This window comes from Oncorhynchus keta, chromosome 7 (assembly GCF_023373465.1).
Source record: "Oncorhynchus keta strain PuntledgeMale-10-30-2019 chromosome 7, Oket_V2, whole genome shotgun sequence".
In the NCBI taxonomy this organism is placed as follows: domain Eukaryota; kingdom Metazoa; phylum Chordata; class Actinopteri; order Salmoniformes; family Salmonidae; genus Oncorhynchus; species Oncorhynchus keta.
Window position 1 is genome coordinate 23,766,825 of NC_068427.1, and position 23,893 is coordinate 23,790,717.

At 42.2% G+C, this 23,893-nt stretch overlaps 1 protein-coding gene across 1 annotated transcript in view; it reads right to left on the reverse strand.

The window, feature by feature from the left end:
• Positions 1 to 23,893, reverse strand: part of LOC118385824 (collagen alpha-2(IV) chain-like) — a 120,555-nt gene that overhangs the window by 57,681 nt on the left and 38,981 nt on the right. Inside the window, exon 4 of the mRNA XM_035772989.2 lies at positions 7,863 to 7,943. Within this exon, the coding sequence (XP_035628882.2) occupies positions 7,863 to 7,943 (81 nt within the window). The remainder of the gene's footprint in view (positions 1 to 7,862; positions 7,944 to 23,893) is intronic.

The window sequence follows — 23,893 nt, forward strand, 5'->3', positions numbered from 1 at the left end:
CAGTAACGTACCCTGCTCTGCTGCTCTCTCTCACTGAGAGGTAAATTAGAGTGGAGTAACAGCGGGACTTATTGTTTCCTCTGCAGCCACTAGGCCCCTGCCCCACGCTCTAATTGGCCCATGCCCTGGGCTCCAACCAGCTCCAACAACAGGCTCCAACAGGGCTGACTGATGGAGAACACATGGGGTTGCCATGTTGACCCACCACTCTGGTCACATACCACAACAGACCCCAAAGACCCTTTCTCTACCTGGAGGACATTCTAGTACCTCATCAACACCACAGGAAGGACCTTTCACATTTAAGACACATGTAAAGCTAAATACCAGCGGATTAGGAGGAAATGTAGTTAACACTTTGACCTGTGTTGGGTGTGTGTGTGTGTGTGTGTGTGTGTGTGTGTGTGTGTGTGTGTGTGTGTGTGTGTGTGTGTGTGTGTGTGTGTGTGTGTGTGTGTGTGTGTGTGTGTGTGTGTGTGTGTGTGTGCATAGAAAATCAGTCAGTGTTACCCAGTGTTTGATTTTTTTGTGTAACATTTCTAGAGTTGATTCAGGTGTTAAATTAACTCTGTAAGTGTTAAATGAACACTCATTGGTGTAAAATAAACCCTGTGTTGGTGTTAATAACCAGTGTTAAACCAAAACCACGCCCATCATTATCATATTTCCCAGTATGCTCTATTGCAGGTAGATTTTTTGAATTGTTTGATTCAATATCTATGTTTTTGCATGTATATTGATTGAATAGTAAATGTTATGCTCCTCAAATATACATAAACATTTGTCTAAACTAATCCAATCTGTTACTTTGATTTATTGCACCCTTTACTGAATGCTTTAGATAGTCTCATATCTTATTCTTCCCAAACCGGCAGCATTCTGAATGCAGGTTGCAGGGGAATTTTTAAAAATGATTGGAAATGTCCACTCGGGATGGATTCCAATAGAAATGTCACATCTCTTTGCAAGCCAGCATACTGTGACTTGCAGGTCTGACTTTCCCTGTAAACCATGAGTTTCAGGCCACTGTACTGTATTAGGCTAAAACTAGGCCTTCAATATAAAGGCTTAGAAAATATGTATTGTATTACAGAGATTTTTATTTGAATGATAATATATTTGCTTAGAACCTCACTTGATGAAGATCACTGGACAGAAAATTAATGAACGCAACAACCATGTCTCTGTCACTAACAAATACAGTCATGAGTTGAAACTCTACAATTTACTCAAAAGGGAAGGCACTCTGGGAAATATGCAAATAATTAGTGTGTACAGTTAACATTGATAAGTGTGGACATGTACAAACACTGGACGAGAGTTCAATTAACAAAAGACCCAGCTGCTAGGTCAACCCAGCATGAGAGTAAAAATACCCAACTGATGGTTAAATGAACCAATGTTTGGGTCATCCCAACAACCCAATTTGTTGGGTTATTCACGCAACCCAGCTGACTGGGTCAAAATAACCCATTGGTTATTCTGTACAATATTTTGCCAGCACTGGGCTACCAGTGTATAGGCCAATAGACATGATGTCTAACCTGTCAGCGAATCAGTCCAGATTACATCCCACCTGATCCTGCTCTGGTTAGGGGTTTATCTCACTGTCTTAGGCTCAATACACTGTGTCAATCAAACAGTTGTCAAAAATAGTTTGTTTAGTTTTTGATGAAGTTCAATCTATGCGGACATTCTCTAATAACGCCTAATCAAAAGGTTCACCAAGGTTGTCTCTCCTGCGCGCACACACACACACACACACACACACACACACACACACACACACACACACACACACACACACACACACACACACACACACACACACACACACACACACACACACACACACACACACACACACACACACACACAGTAAATAGAACAAGTGGCCTCTCAGATCTTCCCTCAGAGGGACAGGCCATGGCATTCCAGACTGTTCACATATTCCATCCCTATGGAGACAGAGAAGTTGGCGACGGGCGAGAGCACGGAATTTGGTATGTATATATGGCCCTTGTTTCATGGAACAAGGAAATCATGCCATTTATAGACACGCAAACACACACTGTAAACACCAAGGCATTTTTAACTCAAATGCCTTTAGTAAGTTGAACTCAAAGTCTTTGAAAAGCCATTATTACTTAAAATGTGTATGTGGTACTGACTCAAAACTAAATGAGAATTCACATCAACTACATTTTTAAAAGTTATGATAACAAAGGTACTTTTTACCGAGCATACTCTACTGCAGGTAGATTAAAAAAAAAGTTTTTAATATGTGTGTTTTTGTATGTACATTAAGTGACTGATTCATCTTATGCAGCAACACAAAGATAAACAACGTGTCCAAAGTCCTCAAGCTGGGTTGGCAGCTGGGTCTTTTTTTATGTCATCCGTATTTTCAGGAGGCATAGCTTATTTGGGGTGTGGCTTTCAGATAGATCTTATTGACCACCTGTGAGAGTAAATGACATTCCTCTTCAACATGTTAAGTTTATATATAGTTCTACACCTTCTGGAATATTATGATTATTTATTACATATTATAATAAGGTATGCCACCTTATTGCGTCCCGAGAAAGGGATTTACAGAGGTTTTTAGGCAATTCATACATTTCTGTAAACCTCATCAAAGCAAAAATGTCATATCTTACTTAACATGTGATAACTATACAACAGAACAGATGAACGGGCATGACATGTACTTTCGGGTGGCTAAAAAGAAAGCCACAGCCCTACTAATCCACGCTTCCAGTCTTTTGATCTGACCCACTGGGTCATATCTCAATAACCCAGCACCCATAACCCAGCACAAGAACCCAACATTGCTCTTTTTAAAGTAAATAACCCAACTAAGTGACCCATGCCTGCAATCCAGCAGTTGGATCAACCAAACAACCCAGCATTTCTTTTTGTGTGGCGCTGGACTGGACTAGGGCCACTGGCCTAGAGGCTTTTGGTTTAATTTGTCCTTCAAAAGTCAAAATACCTCTCAAATATCCATACCTTGCAATCACCAACCTGCTATAGACACAAGTACATCATCTATTTTTGGGCTTGTCAAACCCTTCACATGCATTTGTCAACACTTTATAGTCTTATGGACACAAACACTTTTTGGACTGGCATTACAAGATACAACCCACAATAGCTGACTATGAAACAACTATGCGCTTGTATCAGTGCCTAGAGGAGTGTGATATTTTCTTGAACACCCTCTGCGTATAAAACCCTCCACAATCTGCCAGGGGGAGTGGGCGATAGGAGTAGAGAACAACCCTGCCAAATCACTTCTCTGCCCGATGATAAACAGCCATGAAATTACCATCTCTGGAACGTAACTTTCCCTCACACAATCAACTCCTCTCTCTGCTCTCTGTCAGTCTCTCCTTCCTGAGAAACCACAGTGTCTGTTTTTCCTACAATAACGAGTTCTGGAGGAGATGTCAACAAGCTGAAGGACCATGGCATTTTGGGAGATTAGGGTTGTTAGGGTTGTTAGATTAGGGTTGTTCCTCAGTGTAGTCATCACACAGATGTCAGACCGATGAATACGAGAAAGTGTTGGTCGATGCCCTTCTAATCTGCATTGCCACATCCACATAGTGTCGAGCAGCCGTAAACACAGAACAATGTATGAATATGATCGACCCCTGGGAGGGGTGTTGATATTTGCGAGGTCGCCAGTTAAGCCGCAGACAACTGTCATCCATTCTGAAAAGATGAAGTCCAACTCCTGCCAATCCAGGGGTTTATGAATCGCCAGCAAAAAAACGTGATGAGTCCACTGCTGCATTATATAACAACCCCGAGAGAGATAGATAGATGGAGGGAGAGGGATATAGGGAGAGAGATAGATAGATGGAGGGAGAGGGATATAGGGAGAGAGATAGAAGATAGAAACAATAGATGGTCGAGAGAGATAGATAGATGGAGGGAGAGGGATATAGGGAGAGAGATAGAAGATAGAAACAATAGATGGAGGTAGAGATAGATAGATGGAGGGAGAGGGATATAGGGAGAGATAGATAGATGGAGGGAGAGGGATATAGGGAGAGAGATAGATAGATGGAGGGAGAGGGATATAGGGAGAGAGATAGAAGATAGAAACAATAGATGGTCGAGAGAGATAGATAGATGGAGGGAGAGGGATATAGGGAGAGAGATAGAAGATAGAAACAATAGATGGAGGTAGAGAGAGATAGATAGATGGAGGGAGAGGGATATAGGGAGAGAGATAGATAGATGGAGGGAGAGGGATATAGGGAGAGAGATAGAAGATAGAAACAATAGATGGAGGTAGAGAGAGATAGATAGATAGATGGAGGGAGAGGGATATAGGGAGAGAGATAGATAGATGGAGGGAGAGGGATATAGGGAGAGAGATAGAAGATAGAAACAATAGATGGAGGTAGAGAGAGATAGATAGATAGATGGAGGGAGAGGGATATAGGGAGAGAGATAGATAGATGGAGGGAGAGGGATATAGGAGAGAGGATAGATGGAGGGAGAGGGATATAGGGAGAGAGATAGAAGATAGAAACAATAGATGGAGGTAGAGAGATAGATAGATAGATGAGGGAGAGGGATATAGGGAGAGAGATAGAAGATAGAAACAATAGATGGAGGTAGAGAGACATAGATAGATAGATGAGGGAGAGGGATATAGGGAGAGAGATAGAAGATAGAAACAATAGATGGAGGTAGAGAGAGATAGATAGATAGATGGAGGGAGAGGGATATAGGGAGAGAGAGAGATAGATGGAGGGAGAGGGATATAGGGAGAGAGATAGAAGATAGAAACAATAGATGGAGGTAGAGAGATAGATAGATAGATGAGGGAGAGGGATATAGGGAGAGAGATAGAATATAGAAACAATAGATGGAGGTAGAGAGAGATAGATAGATAGATAGATAGATAGATAGATAGATAGATAGATAGATAGATAGATAGATAGATAGATAGATAGATAGATAGATAGATAGATGGAGGGAGAGGGATATAGGGAGAGAGATAGATAGATGGAGGGAGAGGGATATAGGGAGAGAGATAGAAGATAGAAACAATAGATGGAGGTAGAGAGAGATAGATAGATAGATGGAGGGAGAGGGATATAGGGAGAGAGATAGATAGATGGAGGGAGAGGGATATAGGGAGAGAGAGAGATAGATGGAGGGAGAGGGATATAGGGAGAGAGATAGAAGATAGAAACAATAGATGGAGGTAGAGAGAGATAGATAGATAGATGAGGGAGAGGGATATAGGGAGAGAGATAGAAGATAGAAACAATAGATGGAGGTAGAGAGACATAGATAGATAGATGAGGGAGAGGGATATAGGGAGAGAGATAGAAGATAGAAACAATAGATGGAGGTAGAGAGAGATAGATAGATAGATGGAGGGAGAGGGATATAGGGAGAGAGAGAGATAGATGGAGGGAGAGGGATATAGGGAGAGAGATAGAAGATAGAAACAATAGATGGAGGTAGAGAGAGATAGATAGATAGATGAGGGAGAGGGATATAGGGAGAGAGATAGAATATAGAAACAATAGATGGAGGTAGAGAGAGATAGATAGATAGATAGATAGATAGATAGATAGATAGATAGATAGATAGATAGATAGATAGATAGATAGATAGATAGATAGATAGATAGATGAGGGAGAGGGATATAGGGAGAGAGATAGATAGATAGATGGAGGGAGAGGGATATAGGGAGAGAGATAGAAGATAGAAACAATAGATGGTAGAGAGAGATAGTCAGAGAGAAATATATAGTTGGAGAGAGAGAGAGCGAAAGAGAGAAAGAGAAGGACAGACATCTGGGAGGAGAATCTTTTCTGTTTGGTTCATGGACTAATCCATCAACCCGATGAGCAGAATATGTGGATTAGGCTTCATGGTCTAGAAAATGTAACGTGCAAATATGAAAGTAAAAAAAGAGTCAAACAAAAGACAAAACAAATGTAGAAAATAAACGAGGATTGTGAAAACAGACTATTGCCATTTTAGGATATTCAAACAAAATAGCAGGCCAAACCTGCTATCCCACCTCATATAAACATTAGAGGACTCAGCATGAGTGTTTATAATGTTAAACACAAATTAATAATTTACCAATATACAGTATACACTTAGAGAAAAAGGTACTATCTAGATTCTAGAACTTTAAAGGGATCTTTGGCTGTCCCCATAGGACAACCCTTTGAAGAACTGTTTTTGGCTCCAGGTAGAACGCTTTTGGCTCCAGGTAGAACACTTTTGGGTTCCATGTAGAACCATTTCCACATAGGCTTCTCCTATGGGGACAGCCGAAAAACCCTTTTGGAACCTAAAGAGTGTAACTAGGTCTACTGAATGTGTGAATGTGAGGGTGTGAGAATAGGGAGTGATAGAGACCAGAGGATGTTTTTCTTTTGTTTGCTGCAACAAAGGTCAGGGGAACAACATTCCAAGATGCCAACTAGAGAGATATCCCCTCTTACAGCCTTGGGAGAGAGAGAGAGACAGCGAGCGAGAGAGTGAGAAAACATAGACGGTCTGACCCTCACTCACAAGGCCTTCGCATCCTTAAAAGCTGTGGAATGTTCTTCCTGTCTCTCCCATCTACTCCTCCTTATGGGGTTTCCTTTAACCACGGTGACCGTAAAGGTCAGAGGCATACTGTAAAGTCGACCCGGTAAATTCCCAAGTCTCAACACAGCCGGGTCAGACTACAATTCCCTCAAGCCACATTCTTTTCTTTTTAAGAACTCACTAACAAAGCATTCTTCTTCTCACTGGCCCTGTGTTTTATGAACGGAATAACTTTGTCCTTGTGGTTTAACGTCACATAAAGGTTGAACTGGGGGGTTAACAGGGGGGTTAACAGTTCCTATGAGAATACTTTGAAGATGAGTGGGAAAGAACCAAACTGGGCACTGAGCACATTGTAGGAGATACTACACAGCCTTTGATCAGCTGATTTATGAGTGAAATCTTTGGTTTCAATACTTAGCATTTCTTTGTCTGAGTTTAAGCATGCACGGTAACAAGGGCTCTGTTTGAATACAACTCTTCCCATATTATCAGTTAGACACTGTGCCCCCTGTGACTTTCTAGCTGGTCTCCATGGTAATCACCCACCCTCACTCCTAAGAGATAACACACACAAACCGTCAAGGGGATATCAAAGCTCAACGCCAATAAGTGATTGGTTCCTCTTACAGATCCTCTCTCCTTATTGGTTTATTGTGAAGCCCCTCTGCCCCTCATTATGTTATTATGAGCCTGGTGTTTAGTGTTTCACTTCCTCCCTGCCATCACAACATCTGTCATGGATCTCCCCCACTCTCCTCCCCACCTCTCCCCCTATCTCCTCCCCACCTCTCCCCCTATCTCCTCCCCACCTCTCTTCCTGTCCTCTGTTCCTGTCCTTCCTCTCCTCCATTTTACTAACAGTGCCCTGACCCTCTAGAGGAGGGTCCAGTTCGCCACCCACCCACCCCCTCTCTTTACTGTTAAGTTAATGGTGTGAGTTTCACCACTTTCCCTAACAGCATGTGTGATGAGGTGATAAAGACGTGAGACAGAGAGGTTGGACAATAGCCCATTAGTAGATATACTGGGAGTCAAACAGTAATGGGTCTGAGTTCATGTGTTATGCAGATAGAGAGGTCCATATTGATGAAGGTCTGGTTGGGTGTTATCACAATTGCACTGTTATGGTGCTTTCATACCTCCTGAATAGCCAATGAATACCTTCATTATAGGTATAGAGTTGAGGAGAGTTGTGTAGAGATGGAGATAGAGCTGGGGGCACATAGTGTTGTATAGGGGTTAGACTGCCAAACAATGAATAAAATATGACTTACCCTGGCGCCCTTCTCAGGGAAACATTTGCATCCTCCGCTGCAGTCTCTTCCTCCACATGGCCCATTGTGCTTCTTACCACCCTGGAGAACATAACACAGAGTACTGGGTTAGAGACAACAAAACAATATCATGATAACTCACCACATGAGAGGAATACAGTAATGACCGCAAAATATACTGTATATCAAACCCAAGGAACAATTTGTTAATGTGTAGCTTAAAGGTGCTCTATGGTATATGGATGTGAATAGTTGAACAGGCATGTCACTTAATTGTATACAGCAGTCTATATAGTCATAGGATCTGCTGTGTTGTGAATGTTGTATATATATATATAAATATTTATAAATGCAGAACTGTCTGTGTGTGTATTGCGTGGTTGTACACTGTCTGTATAGACTAGTTGCTAATGACTGTCGGGTAATTGCATGACTGCGTATAATAGTCTGAGTGCTGTCTGGGATGTGTACTTTATAGTGGTCTGTGGGCTTTATATGACTCATTTCAGCCATTAACCCCCCTGGACTTCCAGCCATTAACCCCCCTGGACTTCCAGCCATTAACCCCCCTGGACTGATATCTTTATTCTGACAATGAGAATGGGCTTGTGAAAAATCCCCAGACTCCCCGTAGAGACGTTAGGCTGTATACCAGTACTACTACAACGGGGCAGCCTGTGCAGGACTGGACACAAACACGGACAAAACTATGACCAGAGGACAGTGTAGACATGTCACATGACACGATCAAAGACAGAAGTCCCGTAGCCTAAGGTGGGTAATATTTATACATTACTAGCTCAAAACAATGAATCTGTTAAAAAAAAGTTAATTAGTGGGTGATGTTTATTTCAAATGAACTGTGGGGACAAAAAAGCACAGGCTACATTGCCCCCTCCCCCACCAATCTGATTGTGGTAGTGGGGTGGTAGATGCCTAGTCTCCCTTATGGCTCAGCTCAGGACCCTACACAGTACATACACCATAGACATACAGGAAAGTATTCAGACCCCTTAACTTTTCCACATTTTGTTACGTTACAGCCTTATTCTAAAACGATTTAATAGTTTCCCCCCCATCAATTTACACACAATACAAAGCAAAAACAGGTTTAGTATTTTTGTATTAAAAACCAAAAACTTTACTTTTTTTCTCTAATCTCCCAGTCCCTGTTGCTGAAAAACATCCCCACAGCATGATGCTGCCACCAACATGCTTCACTGTAGGGCTGGTGCCAGGTTTTCTCCAGACGTGACGCTTGGCATTCAATCTTGGTTTAATCAGACCAGAGAATCTTGTTTCTCATGGTCTGAGAGTCTTTAGGTGCCTATTGGCAAACTCCAAGTGGGCTGTCAAGTGTCTTTTACTGAGGAATGGCTTCCATCTGGCCACTCTACCATAAAAGCCTGATTGGTGGAGTGCTGTAAAGATGGTTGTCCTTCTGGAAGGTTCTCCCATCTCCACAGAGGAACTCTAGAGCTCTATCAGACTGACCATCAGGTTCTTGGTCACCTCCCTTACCAAGGCCCTTCTCCCCCGATTGCTCAGTTTGGCCGGGCGGCCAGCTCTAGGAAGAGTCTTGGCGGTTCCAAACATCTTTCATTTAAGAATGATGGAGGCCACTGTGTTCTTGGGGACCTTCAATGCTGCAGACATTTTTTGGTACCCTTCCCCAGATCTGTGCCATGACACAATCCTGTCTGGAGCTCTACGGACAATTCCATCGACCTCATGGCTTGGTTTTTGCTCTGACATGCACTGTCAACTGTGGGACCTTATATAGACAGGTGTGTGCATTTCCAAATCATGTCAAATCAATAGAATTTACCAATCAAGTTGTAGAAACATCTCAAGGATGATCAATGGAAACAGGATGCCCCTGAGCTCAATTTTGAGTTCCATAGCAAAGGGTCTGAATACTTATGTAAATAAGGTATTTCTGATTTTTTTTAATACATTTGCAGAAATGTAAAAAAAAACTGTTTTCGCATCCTCATTATGGGGTATTGTGTGTAGATTGCTCTCTATTTAAAAAAAATCAATTTTAGAGTAAGGCTGTAACGTAACAAAAATGTGGAAAAAGTCAAGGTGTCTGAATACTTTCGGAAGGCACTGTACTTAATGGAAAAGAGATGTTATGTTTCTGGACGATGCACCATGCTGCCTTGTTGAAAACATGACCGAGTGGCGCAGGTTACTGTTCGATTTGAGAAGGGCGCTCCTCCATCACCGCTTTTGCCGTTTACGTCAAGGGCCATAGACTGGTGACCCGCAGCTCAGCATAATCCAATATGCCCATTGAGTCCATAGTGGACCATGCAAGGAGTCTCTAAGGATGGTTTATCTTCTGACATCATTGGACTGTGTCCTCCTACACTCCCCACCTACACAGTTACACCAGGGCCTGCTTAGACAGCAATCGTCAGCCTCAATCCCTCAACCCCCCTTGCCAAAAAACTCCCAAAACGGTAAAAACGGTCACTTTATGTCCTCAGCAACACAAAGTGGCAGATCTGGACTGGCAAGAATTGTCTCTCATTACTGCGACACAACATGTTAGGCACAGATCTGACAAAGAGCACATTGAGACCCTCCCCGGGCGCACAAAGAGTCTTTCACCATGCAGACGATGTCCTTTCATGATCCCCTATCTGCCCCAACACAAAGGACCTTGTTCTCGTCCCCTATGGAATGCATGGGGCTCAATTTCCTCTCTAACTGGCTGTATCTATCTGAGGATCTGCGAATCTAAAGGAAACCCATCTTTAGCAGACCATAGAGCTGCAGTAGAGCCATAGTGTGGGAAGGAATAGCCCAGAATGAATAATTGCTGAATGGTAGGCCTACACCAAAGACTTGACTTGAGACGGTGTCATTCAAATCTATATTCCACCTGCTTTTAAAGATCAAAACAACCTGAACTGGCTTTCACTACTTGGCATCCTTTCCTTAATCTGCACAGACATTACAGGACTGGACAGGTGAAAGCGTATCTGGTAGTCAACCAGCATCCTCCATATTGCTTCCATCCAACCTGTATTCTCGCACCAGTACAGGTTCAGCAGAGGATAAGGAGCCACGTCAGACTATTGGGATGGACCCTTGCTGAGATGTGACATCACAGAGGCATTGCATGAATCGCGTGAATCGCCTGGACAGTGGACTGGAAAACCCCACAAGCTACACAATAGGATACATCACTTCCGGACAGACACAAAGGACAAAGACGTTCCACCTCCAAAAAAGGACAAAAACATAACATGTGCCTGTGGAATCCATTTGGGTTTGCTGTTTGGCCTAAAATAGTTGATGATTATTTCAGCTGAAGACAATGATATTGTGTTACAGTACATCCTGCCCCAACCCACCACCATCACAACAACCTGCACTTTCCGACATCACCTTTTCCAAGCGCTACACTAATTACCTAAACATCCTTCATAGCATAGCGAGGGGGCGCTTAGGGGCTGCTTGGAGACTTATAACATGGTCCTGTCCATGAAGTCAATGGTTAATCGAGTTAGTGATCAACTATTCACATCAAATGAAAACGTGATTTATTCATTTCATAGACTTGCAACTGGGTCAACCAAAGGAGGTCAAAGGTCAATTCAATTAATTAGTTCACAAGACACAAACCACAAAGGTATTTAATTTCCTCTCCATTTGTTCTCTCTATCCTCACATCGTCACTCCTGTTCCTAGAGGAAGTGCCGAGTGTGGAGGCTTTTGTCATAGCCCAGCACTAACACTTTTACTTCAGCTAGCTAAGCATGGTCTTGAGGATTAGTTGATTGGGTTGGGACAAAGGCCATTATACACTGCAGCTGTCCAGAACCAGCGTTCCCAGCTCTCCAGAACCAGCGTTCCCAGCTGTCCAGAACCAGCGTTCCCAGACATGAAGCCAGACATCCTCCTAGAATGTTGTCCCTGAACAGTTGATGAGACCAAACCACCCACGTACCCAACACACCAGCTGAGGCTTTGGCTCAGGGACAAGCACTTGGATTATTACCATTTATCTGACACCTACAGTATTTAAAGCCATTGGGTCAGAGGACCAAGTCCCTGTCTCTTCAGTGACCTAATGAACAATGGAACCAAACTCAACATTATTGCAGTGTGCAGGACAGCCAGGGTGACAGAGGAAAGCTTCAGAAAGACTGCCTCACACGAAGAACCAAGATGGAGGACGGAATGGTAATCTGTATGACTCTATGTCTGTGGAGTGTAAAACATAAAACTTCAGACCTCCTATGTTAATGTACAGTAACTCTCATATAAAAATTCACATGATGAATTGAGACAGGATCTGATCCGTCTTCTCCCCTATTCTGAATTAATTGGACAGTCTGGGACTGCTATAATGAATGGCTGAGCTATAGTTTCAGTGCCTATCCTGTTTGTTTCTAGGAAACCCAACATGACAAGCACCAAAGGGAATCCAGTAAGAGAGACTGTATAATCTGTAAAAACTTTTGTAGTTGTCTCTGTGACTATCCAATGTTAATTATCTTTCATGTTTCATGCTCAGAACTGGCTAGACTCTGTTGTCCTCGAGACCCTTCATGGTCACAACCATCTACTCTCTGTGGGCTGTCTGATCAGGACACATGCATGAAAATTGGAACCATGTGAACGGCAGGTCTGTGGCACTTAAATCCAGCACTCTATGGGACTATGTTGTGACCAGGGCGATATCTAAAAGTCTAAAGAGCATGACTGTGACAAAACACCAAAACAAAAGAAAATGGAAAACGTTCCCATATTTCTGAATCCAGAATATTCCAGACAACATTTACCGTAACAATAAACAAACAGTCAGACATGCTGTCTTACATGGGAATGAGACAAAAAAAGAGAGTCTGGGATAAATTAGACAAACATCACACACATGCACGCACATACACACACTGTCAAACTGTGATGTATTTATTTTTTGGGACATGCCTACGACTTCTTGTATAAAAACACATCTGTCTAGTTGCGGAGGTGGTGCACATCGTAACTCACCCAGATAAGCATTACGAGGAAAGTCAATGGCTTTGCTTCCTGTACAGTCGATCTTTCCCTGAAACAGGTACCAAGAATCTCTTCCCATTGAAACACACTTCAAAGACTGTGTAACACATGATGATTTACTTTGTCTGTGCCTAAGCTATCTCTTACCATACTAAGACTGGATAGATGTGATGTAAGCTGAAGTCTACTTTAACAGGGAAAACTTGACAAAAAGTGAATTGATTTGCCACAGTTTTTGCAGTATTACTTTACTGCCTTTGTTGCAAACAGGATGTATGTTTTAGAATATTTTTTTGATGACAGCCTTCCTTCTTTTCACTCTGTAAATTAGGTTAGTATTGTGGAGTAACTACAATGTTGTTAATCCACCCTCAGTTTTCTCCTATCACAGCCATTAAACTTTGTAACTGTTTTAAAGTCACAATTGGCCACATGGTGAAATCCCTGAGCGGTTTCCTTCCTCTCCGGCAACTGAGTTAGGAAGGACGCCTGTATCCAAAGTGTAATTAATAACTTAACCATGCTCAAAGGGATATCCAATAGGTGCCCTTCTTTACGAGGTATTGGAAAATCTCAATGATACTTGTGGTTGAATCTGTGTTTGAAATTCAATGCTCAACTGAGGGACCTTGAGCTAATTGTATGTGTGCGGTACAGATATTAAGTAGTCATTCAAAAATCATGTTAAACATTATTATTGTACACAGAGTGAGTCCATGCAAGTTATTATGTGACTTCTTAACCTCTTAAGGAAGCTGCAAATTTTCGCGCAACATTTCAGCGCCCTGCTACTCATGCCAGGACTATAGTATATGCATATGATTAGTATGTGTGGATAGAAAACACTCAGACGTTTCTAAAACTGGTTAAATCACGGCTGTGACTATAACAGAACATGCGTTTCATCGAAAAGTGCAGGAAAATCTGATCACTGAAAATGGGAAAATATATCCATGCGCAACTTCAACCAATTGTTAAAAGTGACCTACATTAAATGGAGCCGAGGTTGCAATACCTACAACTTCCACACGATGTCAACAGTCTTGTCATTTGTCTCGGATTTGTTTCTTGGTCAAACCAACACAAGGGAGCCGATTTCTTCCGGTCTCCGACAGGATGTTTTGGTTGAGAAATATCCGGACATGATTTCAAGACGTGAAGCTAAAGAATATACATCGCCCCGTGATCATTTTGATAGATTATTAACGTTTACTAAAGTTGCATTACAAAAGTATTTCGAAGTGTTTTGTGAAAGTTTATCGTCGACTTTTTTAATTTAAAAAAATTACGTTACGTTAAAAAACACAATTTTTTTCCTTGATCACAGTCTTCATAGATCGATATCTAGGCTATATATGGACCGATTTAATCGAAAAAAGACCCAAAATGATGTTTATGGGACATCTAGGAGTGCCAAGAAAGAAGCTCGTCAAAGGTAATGAATGTTTTATATTTTATTTCTGCGTTTTGGTTAGGACCGGCTACCGCAAAATCTGTCGTTTTAGATGAAGTTCCAGTACTTTTGGGTGCATGCTATCAGATAATAGCTTGTCACACCCTGGCCTGACCAAATAAATAACGAAAACACAAAATACTAAGACCAAGGCGTGACAGTATGGAAAATTTCTGGGATCTTTTTTTTCAGCTTATGAAAAATGGGACTAACACTTTAAATGTTGCGTTTATATTTTTTTCAGTATAAAATAATGTATCTTTCCTCTCGCTGTGTTTCATAATTTTCCTTAAATTTGTAAAAGGCTAAATGTTTTTCATCGGAGAAAGCATCCGAGCAAGCAAAACAGCGCCCCTCTTTTCCAGAGTGTGTTTTCTGGTCAAAAAGAGTATTATATTGTTGCCGCCCTCAGCATTGAATACAAATGAAGCCAGTTAACTTTTGGCCTCCCTTGATGAAAAATATATAACATAAAATAGTGTCAAGGGAAGCCAGTGTAGATTTGGCCTCACACCAATCACATCACATCAAAAGAAAAAAGTAATTTACAGAAAAATGTACACTTGAATAATTGCATCTCTTGTCGTTGTCCTCCAGTGGCTAGCTAGCTAAAATGTTCCCTTCCTAAATTAGCCATGGATGGAGATAGGGATTTGGACTTGGCTTTACTTAATTCTCTGTACTGGCCAATGACTATGACGGCGATGATGATATAACCATAAATTCATGCATTGTGCCCCTGGCCAGAGAGGATGGAAGTTCAATATATAGATATATAGATAGTTAACTAGCTAGCCTGGTTCATCATAGCCCATGAAGGGAAGTTAAGCTAGAGAGTAAGTCCACGACAACAAAAACTAAAAGTGTGTACTGTATGACAGAGTGATAGACCGTTTCATCAACATGAAAGAAGCCATTGGCGTTTCTACAAGTAGTAAACATGTTTTTTCTACTCGCATACGCACGCACACACACACACACACACACACACACACACACACACACACACACACACACACACACACACACACACACACACACACACACACACACACACACACACACACACACACACACACACACACACACACACACACACACACACACACACACACACACACACACACACACACACACACACACACACACACACACACCAATCAGTACCATGGACAGCTACGTCATACTGTATTTACTGTAGCTTACGTTGATTGGACTAAATTGTTTTTGGTATCTTTTAGTTGTCTCTGTATTAAACTAAGCAGCGGTGATTTGATGATGTTGAAATGTTGAAGTTGAAATGGTGCTGGAATAGTGGAGGCAGCTCCTGTTTTCTTTTCGACTTGCGGTAACTCTCTGTGGTGCTAAATCAACAGTTGTTTAGTATTCAGAAAATGTTGGAAACATTAACTTGCTTGACCATGCTGTAGGTCATGTAACTGTTTGTTACAGTACATACAAAATGCTTTGTGGACTTCTTTGTGATGAAACACAGGTGTGGTTGAAATTATTATGCCACTGTGCCTTCTGGTGTTCTCAGGCTTAGGCCTACAGTATATCTCGGTGGCAAGGCATATGAACTAATAGGTTATAGCGCAAACAATGTAATTATCACAACACATAGGTTGTAATATGTATTTTTTGCCTGGCTTGGCTTCCCCAGTGATTTTACCCATGCACCGCTACTGAAACCCCAGTGAGGAACAGTGTTCCACTGTACAGCCCACGCTGTCCCAAAGCATCATGGGAGGTTTACAGCACCTCAGAGAAAACCAGACCTCTGTCCCCCGATGATGAGGTCCTCGTTGGATCAATGAGGACATACCCACGTACATACGTCTCCCTGGCCCATACCCTAACCCTGCCGATGCCCAGCTGTGCACATATGCAGGGCACATCATTTCCTGTGACATTTTGTAATCCATATCAGGTCATTAATCTGTCCCACACTTATAGACTTTAGATAGAGACATATGGAGAGGAAACATAAAGATAACTTTTTAATTTAGGGAATGACAGCTGGACTTTGGGGAGAAGACAATGACAGCATTTCTAATTAACTAATTGAATCTCCTGTTTCCACCTGTACTTTACCTTTTTCTAAATAGGGCTATGTTATGTGTGATGCTCTGTGCCTTTTTTAGGATGGCTCAAGGTGAAAGGTGTCCTTAACCACAGATCAAGGAAAATACCTCACATTCTAGCTATACCACGAGGGCGACCCTGTATCAGTGGTTAACTTCTACCGTAAATCTCACAAAGTGGTAGTTACATATATTCACAGATCATGACCGCCATGTCAAAACAGGCATAGAGATCAATCAACCTGAAGTGAAGGATATGCCCGATATTTCTTCAAAGATGGCTTCTCATCTTACACACATGAAACGGTGAAGTGGAGCACAAATACTGTTCTCTTTGTGACTCCCCATAGCTCCAGGAGATCAGATGAACCCAGATCACAGATCAGAGAGAACAGGAGGTCAGAATCACTGTTTTGATCTGTGATCGTCTGATCACCACTGACACTGTGTTCAAAGGAAACACTAGAGCAAATAACAGTAAAATACTGATTCACTAATAACTATTGGTATTCTAATATCAGTACAATATAGAGGAAATACATCAGAAGTCAGACGCAGGTCAAATATAGCTTCTCTAAGTACACCAATCTCAAACCAATCTCAGTGCCTTTGGTGTTGACGGTAACTGAATCTCCTGACTTTAAACCACAGGAAACATGACCATGAGCGGTTCAGCTTTGGTCGACCGTGCAGCACCTCATGGTCAGACTGTTTGGCGACTGTAGTTGTTCATGCTTTGTGGAGTACTGAACTTTGACTTTTAATCCCTGAACCTGGCTCAGAAGAGTGTCTGATCTTACTCCACTCTACTGTTGAATTATGGCAGGGGGCCGCAAGGGGCTGAACAGGTTGTTGTCATGGTTAAATGCTCCCAAAGCGAAGGATAAAGTTTTAATGGGCCATCAACCTTCAGATCAACTCTACAAGAGTCATAATACACTTTCTACTGAACTGAAACCAGCACTATTAGTCTATATGCAATATAATTAATTGGCATTTAATTAACTTGGAGGTTGTGTTGTTCTCCCAAAGCAGCTTGCTCTCCCTTCATTAGGACTTCAAACCCAGTCTCTCCTCTTAGTTTACCTTTTTACTGTGTGTATGTGTGTGTGTGTGTGTGTGTGTGTGTGTGTGTGTGTGTGTGTGTGTGTGTGTGTGTTGTGTCTAAATATGGCCAGGGTATACCACGGCAGCTGCGGTACCTCACACTATTAGATGTAGAAAAGCATGATTTTGAAAGGGACCAGTGGAAGCAAAATATAGCCCATAATATCAAATATCCACCACCATATTTTACAGTAGGGATGGGGTTCTTTTCTGCTTATTCATCCTTATTTCGACGCCAAACCCTCTATTTTCATGTCATCCAACAAATATAAATGCCTTAAGTTTGCTAAAACAGCATTGGAACTTGGATTGGAACCGATACTGTGGTCAGATGACATGAAAATAGAGCTGGCTATGTGATCTGGCTATGTGATCTGAGTATGTTATCTGGCTATGTGATCTGGGTATGTGATCTGGGTATGTGAGCTGGGTATGTGATCTGGGTATGTGATCTGGCTATGTGATCTGGGTATGTGATCTGGCTATGTGATCTGAGTATGTTATCTGGCTATGTGATCTGGGTATGTTATCTGGGTATGTGATCTGGGTATGTGAGCTGGCTATGCTGGGTATGAGCTGGGTATGTGATCTGGGTATGTGATCTGGCTACGTGATCTGGCTATGTGATCTGGGTATGTGATCTGGGTATGTGAGATGGGTATGTGATCTGGCTATGTGATCTGGCTATGTGATCTGGGTATGTGAACAATAATGCAGGAATCAACGGGAGTGACATTTCTTTCACTTAACTGATGTTCAGCGATTTATGTTTCTGGCTGAAGGAGACAAATTAAATATCTTAAATGGAAACAGGAATGTGACCCACATGTTGATGTCCTAGTTCAGTACTGCTTACCAGCCATGACCAATTCATTGGCAAAATCAGTACACTCCAACAGACTGGGCTTGTGTCAGTCAGTCAATGACTGTGAACCAAACATTCAGGTCAATCAGATGAGGTTAGTTCCATGGGTCAGACTCTCCTAATGCAAGAGAAAGTTAGATCACCCTCTTGAATGTCAAAGATTGGAATTAAAAACCACACAGACTCAAGCACTACCTCACAAATGGCCTGTAGGGCCTGACCAAAAGGCCAATGTTACTGTGAGAAATGCCAGTAATCTTTTAGCGGGACAGAACTGTAGAGGAAGAAACCAGGTGGTATATTGTGTTTGTCTCCAGACGTTATCTCTTACATCCCCATTGCTTCTCTTGGATGTGGCACGGGAATACACATACGCAAATACACACACAAGTATGTCTTACATTTAATGACCCATATGTTGCAGATAGGGGCATGTTATGACTGAGTCTATCTCCCTCTCCCTCTCCCATTTCACTCTCTCTCTCTCTTTTTCCCTCAGCCTCTGTCACTTTGTCCCTGTCTCTGTCTCTTTCACCTCTTAGCTAACTACCTCTCTCAAATAGTGCAGTATATAAAGTCAGAAAATCTGCTGTCTCAGCCACTGCCTGTCACCAAGGAAGTACGCCAAGGCTCGATCCTAGGCCCCACACTCTTCTCAATTTACATCAACAACATAGCTCAGGCAGTAGGAAGCTCTCTCATCCATTTATATGCAGATACAGTCTTATACTCAGCTGGTCCCTCCCCAGATGTTGTGCTAAATGCTCTTCAACAAAGCTTTCTTAGTGTCCAACAAGCTTTTTCTGCCCTTAACCTTGTTCTGAACACCTCCAAAACAAAGGTCATGTGATTTGGTAAGAAGAATGCCCCTCTCGCCCACAGGTGTGATTACTACCTCTGAGGGTTTAGAGCTTGAGGTAGTCACCTCATACAAGTACTTGGGAGTGTGGCTAGACAGTGCACTGTCCTTCTCTCAGCACATATCAAAGATGCAGGCTAAAGTTAAATCTAGACTTGGTTTCCTCTATCGTAATCGCTCCTCTTTCACCCCAGCTGCCAAACTAACCCTGATTCAGATGACCACCCTACCCATGCTAGATTAAGGAGACATAATTTATAGATTGGCAGGTAAGGGTGCTCTCAAGCGGCTAGATTTCCTTTACCATTCGGCCATCAGATTTGCCACCAATAGGACACATCATTGCACTCTATACTCCTCTGTAAACTGGTCATCTCTGTATACCCGTCGCTTTAACCCACTGGTTAATGCTAAAACCCTCTTAGGCCTCACACCCCCCTATCTGAGATATCTACTGCAGCCCTCATCCTCCACATACCACACCCGTTCTGCCAGTCACATTCTGTTAAAGGTCCCCAAAGCACACACATCCCTGGGTCGCTCCTCTTTTCAGTTCGCTGCAGCTAGTGACTGGAACGAGCTGCAACAAGCACTCATACTGGACAGTTTTATCTCAATCTATTCATTCAAAGACGCAATCATGGACACTCTTAGTGACAGTTGTGGCTGCTTTGTGTGATGTATTGTTGTCTCTACCTTCTTGCCCTTTGTGCTGTTGTCTGTGCCCAATAATGTTTGTACCATGTTTTGTGCTGCTACCATGTTGTGTTGCTACCATGTTGTTGTCATGCTGCTGCCTTGCTATGTTGTAGTCTTAGGCCTCTCTTCATGTAGTGCTGTGTTGTCTCTCTTGTTGTGATGTGTGTTTTGTCCTATATTTATATTGTATTTATTTTTCATTTTTAAACCCAGGCCCCGTCCCCGCAAGAGGCATTTTGCTTTTTGGTAGGTCGTCATTGTAGATAAGAATTTGTTCTTAACTGACTTGCCTAGTTAAATAAAGGTTCAATAAAAAAATAAAACATCAAAAGCGTATTTCTCTCTCCGAGTGTGTGTCTCATCCCAAGATCGTTTTAGATCATTTCCTTAATATATCCTCATGGGTTGTAAGTGTTCATCTGAGGCAAAAGCAAATTATGGTTCCTGCAGTTCACACACATGCCTACACAATTTGAGTAACACACACATAGTAATAATATATGCCATTTAGCAGAGGCTTTTATCCAAAGCGACTTACAGTCATGTGTGCATACATTCTACGTATGGGTGGTCCCGGGGATCGAACCCACTACCCTGGCGTTACAAGCGCCATGCTCTACCAACTGAGCTACAGAAGGACCATATATGTGGGCTGTAAAGCAGACTTACTGGACAAGTCCTTCTGCTCAATGCTTACGTCTGTCTCTGTGACTCACATAAGGGTCGTTGGAACCATTGTCATTTCCGACCTGGACAAAAGGGACACCTACGTGAGAATGCTATTCATTGACTACAGCTCAGCATTCAACACCACAAAGCTCATCACTAAGCTAAGGACCCTGGGACTAAACTCCTCCCTCTGCAACTGGATCCTGGACTTCCTGACTGCCCCCAGGTGGTAAAGGGAAGCAACAACACATCTGTCACGCTGATTCTCAACACGGGGGCCCCTCAGGGGTGTGTGCTTAGTTCCTCCTGTACTCCCACAACTAAGTGGCCAAGCACGACTCAAACACCATAATTTAGTTTGCTGACGACACAACGGTGGTAGGCCTGATCACCGACAACGATGAGCTTATTGGGAGGAGGTCAGAGACCTGGTAGTGTGGTGCCAGGACAACAACCCCTCCCACAACGTGAGCAAGACAAAAGAGGCAATCGTGGACTACAGGAAAAGGAGGGCCGAACACACCTAGGGTTGTAGTGGAGCGGGTTGAGAGCTTCAAGTTCCTTGGTGGCCACGTCACCAACAAACCATCATGGTCCAAACACACCAAGACAGTCGTGAAAAGTGCATGACAACACCTATTCCCCCTCAGGAGACTGAAAAAACTTGGCATGGGTCTTCAAATCCTCAAAACGTTATTTAACTGCACCATCGAGAGCATCACCGCCTGGAATGGCAAGCGCTTGGCATCCAACCTCAAGGCGCTACAGAGGGTAATGTGTACGGCCCAGTACATCACAGGGGCCAAGCTTCCTGCCACCTTATACCAGGCGGTGTCAGAGGAAGGTCCCCAAAAAATTCTAAGACTCCAGTCACCCAAGTCATAGACTGTTCTCTCTGCTGCCACACGGCAAGCGTTATCGGAGCACCAAGTTTAGGTCCTAAAGGCTCCTTAACAGCTTCTAACCCCAAGCCATAAGACTGCTGAACAATTCATCAAATGGCCACCCGGACTATATACATTGACACCCCCTTGCTGCTACTCGCTGTTTATTATCTCTGCATAGTCACTTTACCCCTACCTACATGTACACATAACTAGAACCCCGCACATTGACTCAGTACTGACCCCCTGTATATTGACTCTGTATTATTATTTTATTGTATTACTTTAAAAAATAATAATATTTAAACTTTTGTTTATTTAGTAAAGAGAAAGTACACTCTTAGAAAATATGTGTTTGATTTTTAAGAAATCCATGTGTCTAGTTAGGGATGAAGTCAAAACCCTTGTCTTAACGCTCTGAAAAGCGAAGTAACAACCGACAGCCTGGAGTGAGCCTCAGCCAGCCAGCAGGAGGAATACGAAACAAGAAACAAGGTAAATTGACTCAATTCGAATGAGGTGACCATTTAAGGCTAATGGCGGAGCAGACACGGCAACATTTTAGCCCTGATTTACAGAAATATCATTTGTCTCAGACAAGTTTTCAAGAAGTGAGGCTAGTTAGGCTAAAAACAAAAAATAAATGCTGCATAAAAAGACAATAACACAAATCAAACTGTTGGATAGCCTAGCACTGATTATATTCCAATATGAATTATGCATCACATTGTAAACCAGCATAATGTGACTTGCAGGAAGGGTTGCAAAATTCTGTTAACATTCCCAAGTTTTCCAGCAATCCCAGTTGGAAACTTCCTAGACGTGGGAGGGAATAAGCAGAAAATCTGGACTCCTTCAATCAGGGTTTCTGGGAACTTTACTGGAATTTTACAACCTCAATTGCAGGCTGATGTGGCCTATAAACCATGAGGTTCAGGCTACTCTATAAACTGGGCCTCACAATACGGCCATATAAGATATGTAATTGCCATAATAAGTCATTTAATTGACTGTCACTTCCAAATACAGTCATGGGTGGTAACTCTCCAATTCACTTGAAAAGGCAAGGAACACTGGGAAATTATACTGGAGGCGTGGCGTTCAGTGTGTAATTTTTGGCCACCCATGAGTGGAAGTGTTTTACCAGTTTAATTGTCTATGGTAGAGGTACATTTTGTACTTTAACAAGGATCATATCTAACAACAGTCTGTTCTCTTCCATCTCAAATATAACATTGTATGTGTAGGTTTTCCCTGGACTGCATACATAACGAGCACTAACATGTTTCAAAAAGTATATTTTCCATGTGTAGAATTTGTTTTGTTGAAGATTTTGTATATGAAGTGATAAATGTATTGAAAAAAAATTGCATCTTTTTCATACATGTTTTCCCCAGTCATTTACAGAATATTTAAGTGGATTACAACACAATATGTGTTATAAAACAACAATACATGTTTTAACACATCTGTGTGTCTAGTTGGGAGGACACATGTTACTTTGAACATAATCACCGTGTTGGGAAAATATACAGAAATTATGTGTTAAAACTGCCAAAACGGTGATTGCGTTAAAAATAACACAGCGTGTCGTCCTTAACTAAGATTGCAGATACATGATGACTTCAGATCTGCAATGTGATTGGTCAATAATCTGACACATCTAGGGTGTGTTGTATGGTTTTCAGATTTTAACATATTAGTTGGGCGGGGGCGTATGCCTTATGGCTAACGAGACATGGTGTGATCAAAGAAACATACAGGAACTCAAATCCTTCTGTTCACCTGATTTAGAATTCCTCACAATCAAATGTTGACCGCATTATCTACAAAGAGAATTCTCTTCGATTATAATCACAGCCGTATATATTCCCCCCCAAGCAGACACATTGATGGCTCTGAACAAACTTTATTTGACTCTTTGCCAACTGGAATCCATTTATCCGGAGGCTGCATTCATTGTAGCTGGGGATTTTAACAAGGCTAATCTGAAAACAAGACTCCCTAAATTTTATCAGCATATCGATTGTGCAACCAGGGGTGGAAAAACCTTGGATCATTGTTACTCTAACCTCCGCGACGCATATAAGGCCCTGCCCCGCCCTCCTTTCAGAAAAGCTGACCACGACTCCATTTTGTTGATCCCTGCCTACAGACAGAAACTAAAACAAGAAGCTCCCACGCTGAGGTCTGTCCAACGCTGGTCCGACCAAGCTGATTCCACACTCCAAGACTGCTTCCATCACGTGGACTGGGATATGTTTCGTATTGCATCAGATTACAACATTGACGAATACACTGATTCGGTGTGCGAGTTCATTAGAACGTGCGTTGAAGATGTCGTTCCCATAGCAACGATTAAAACATTCCCTAACCAGAAACCGTGAAT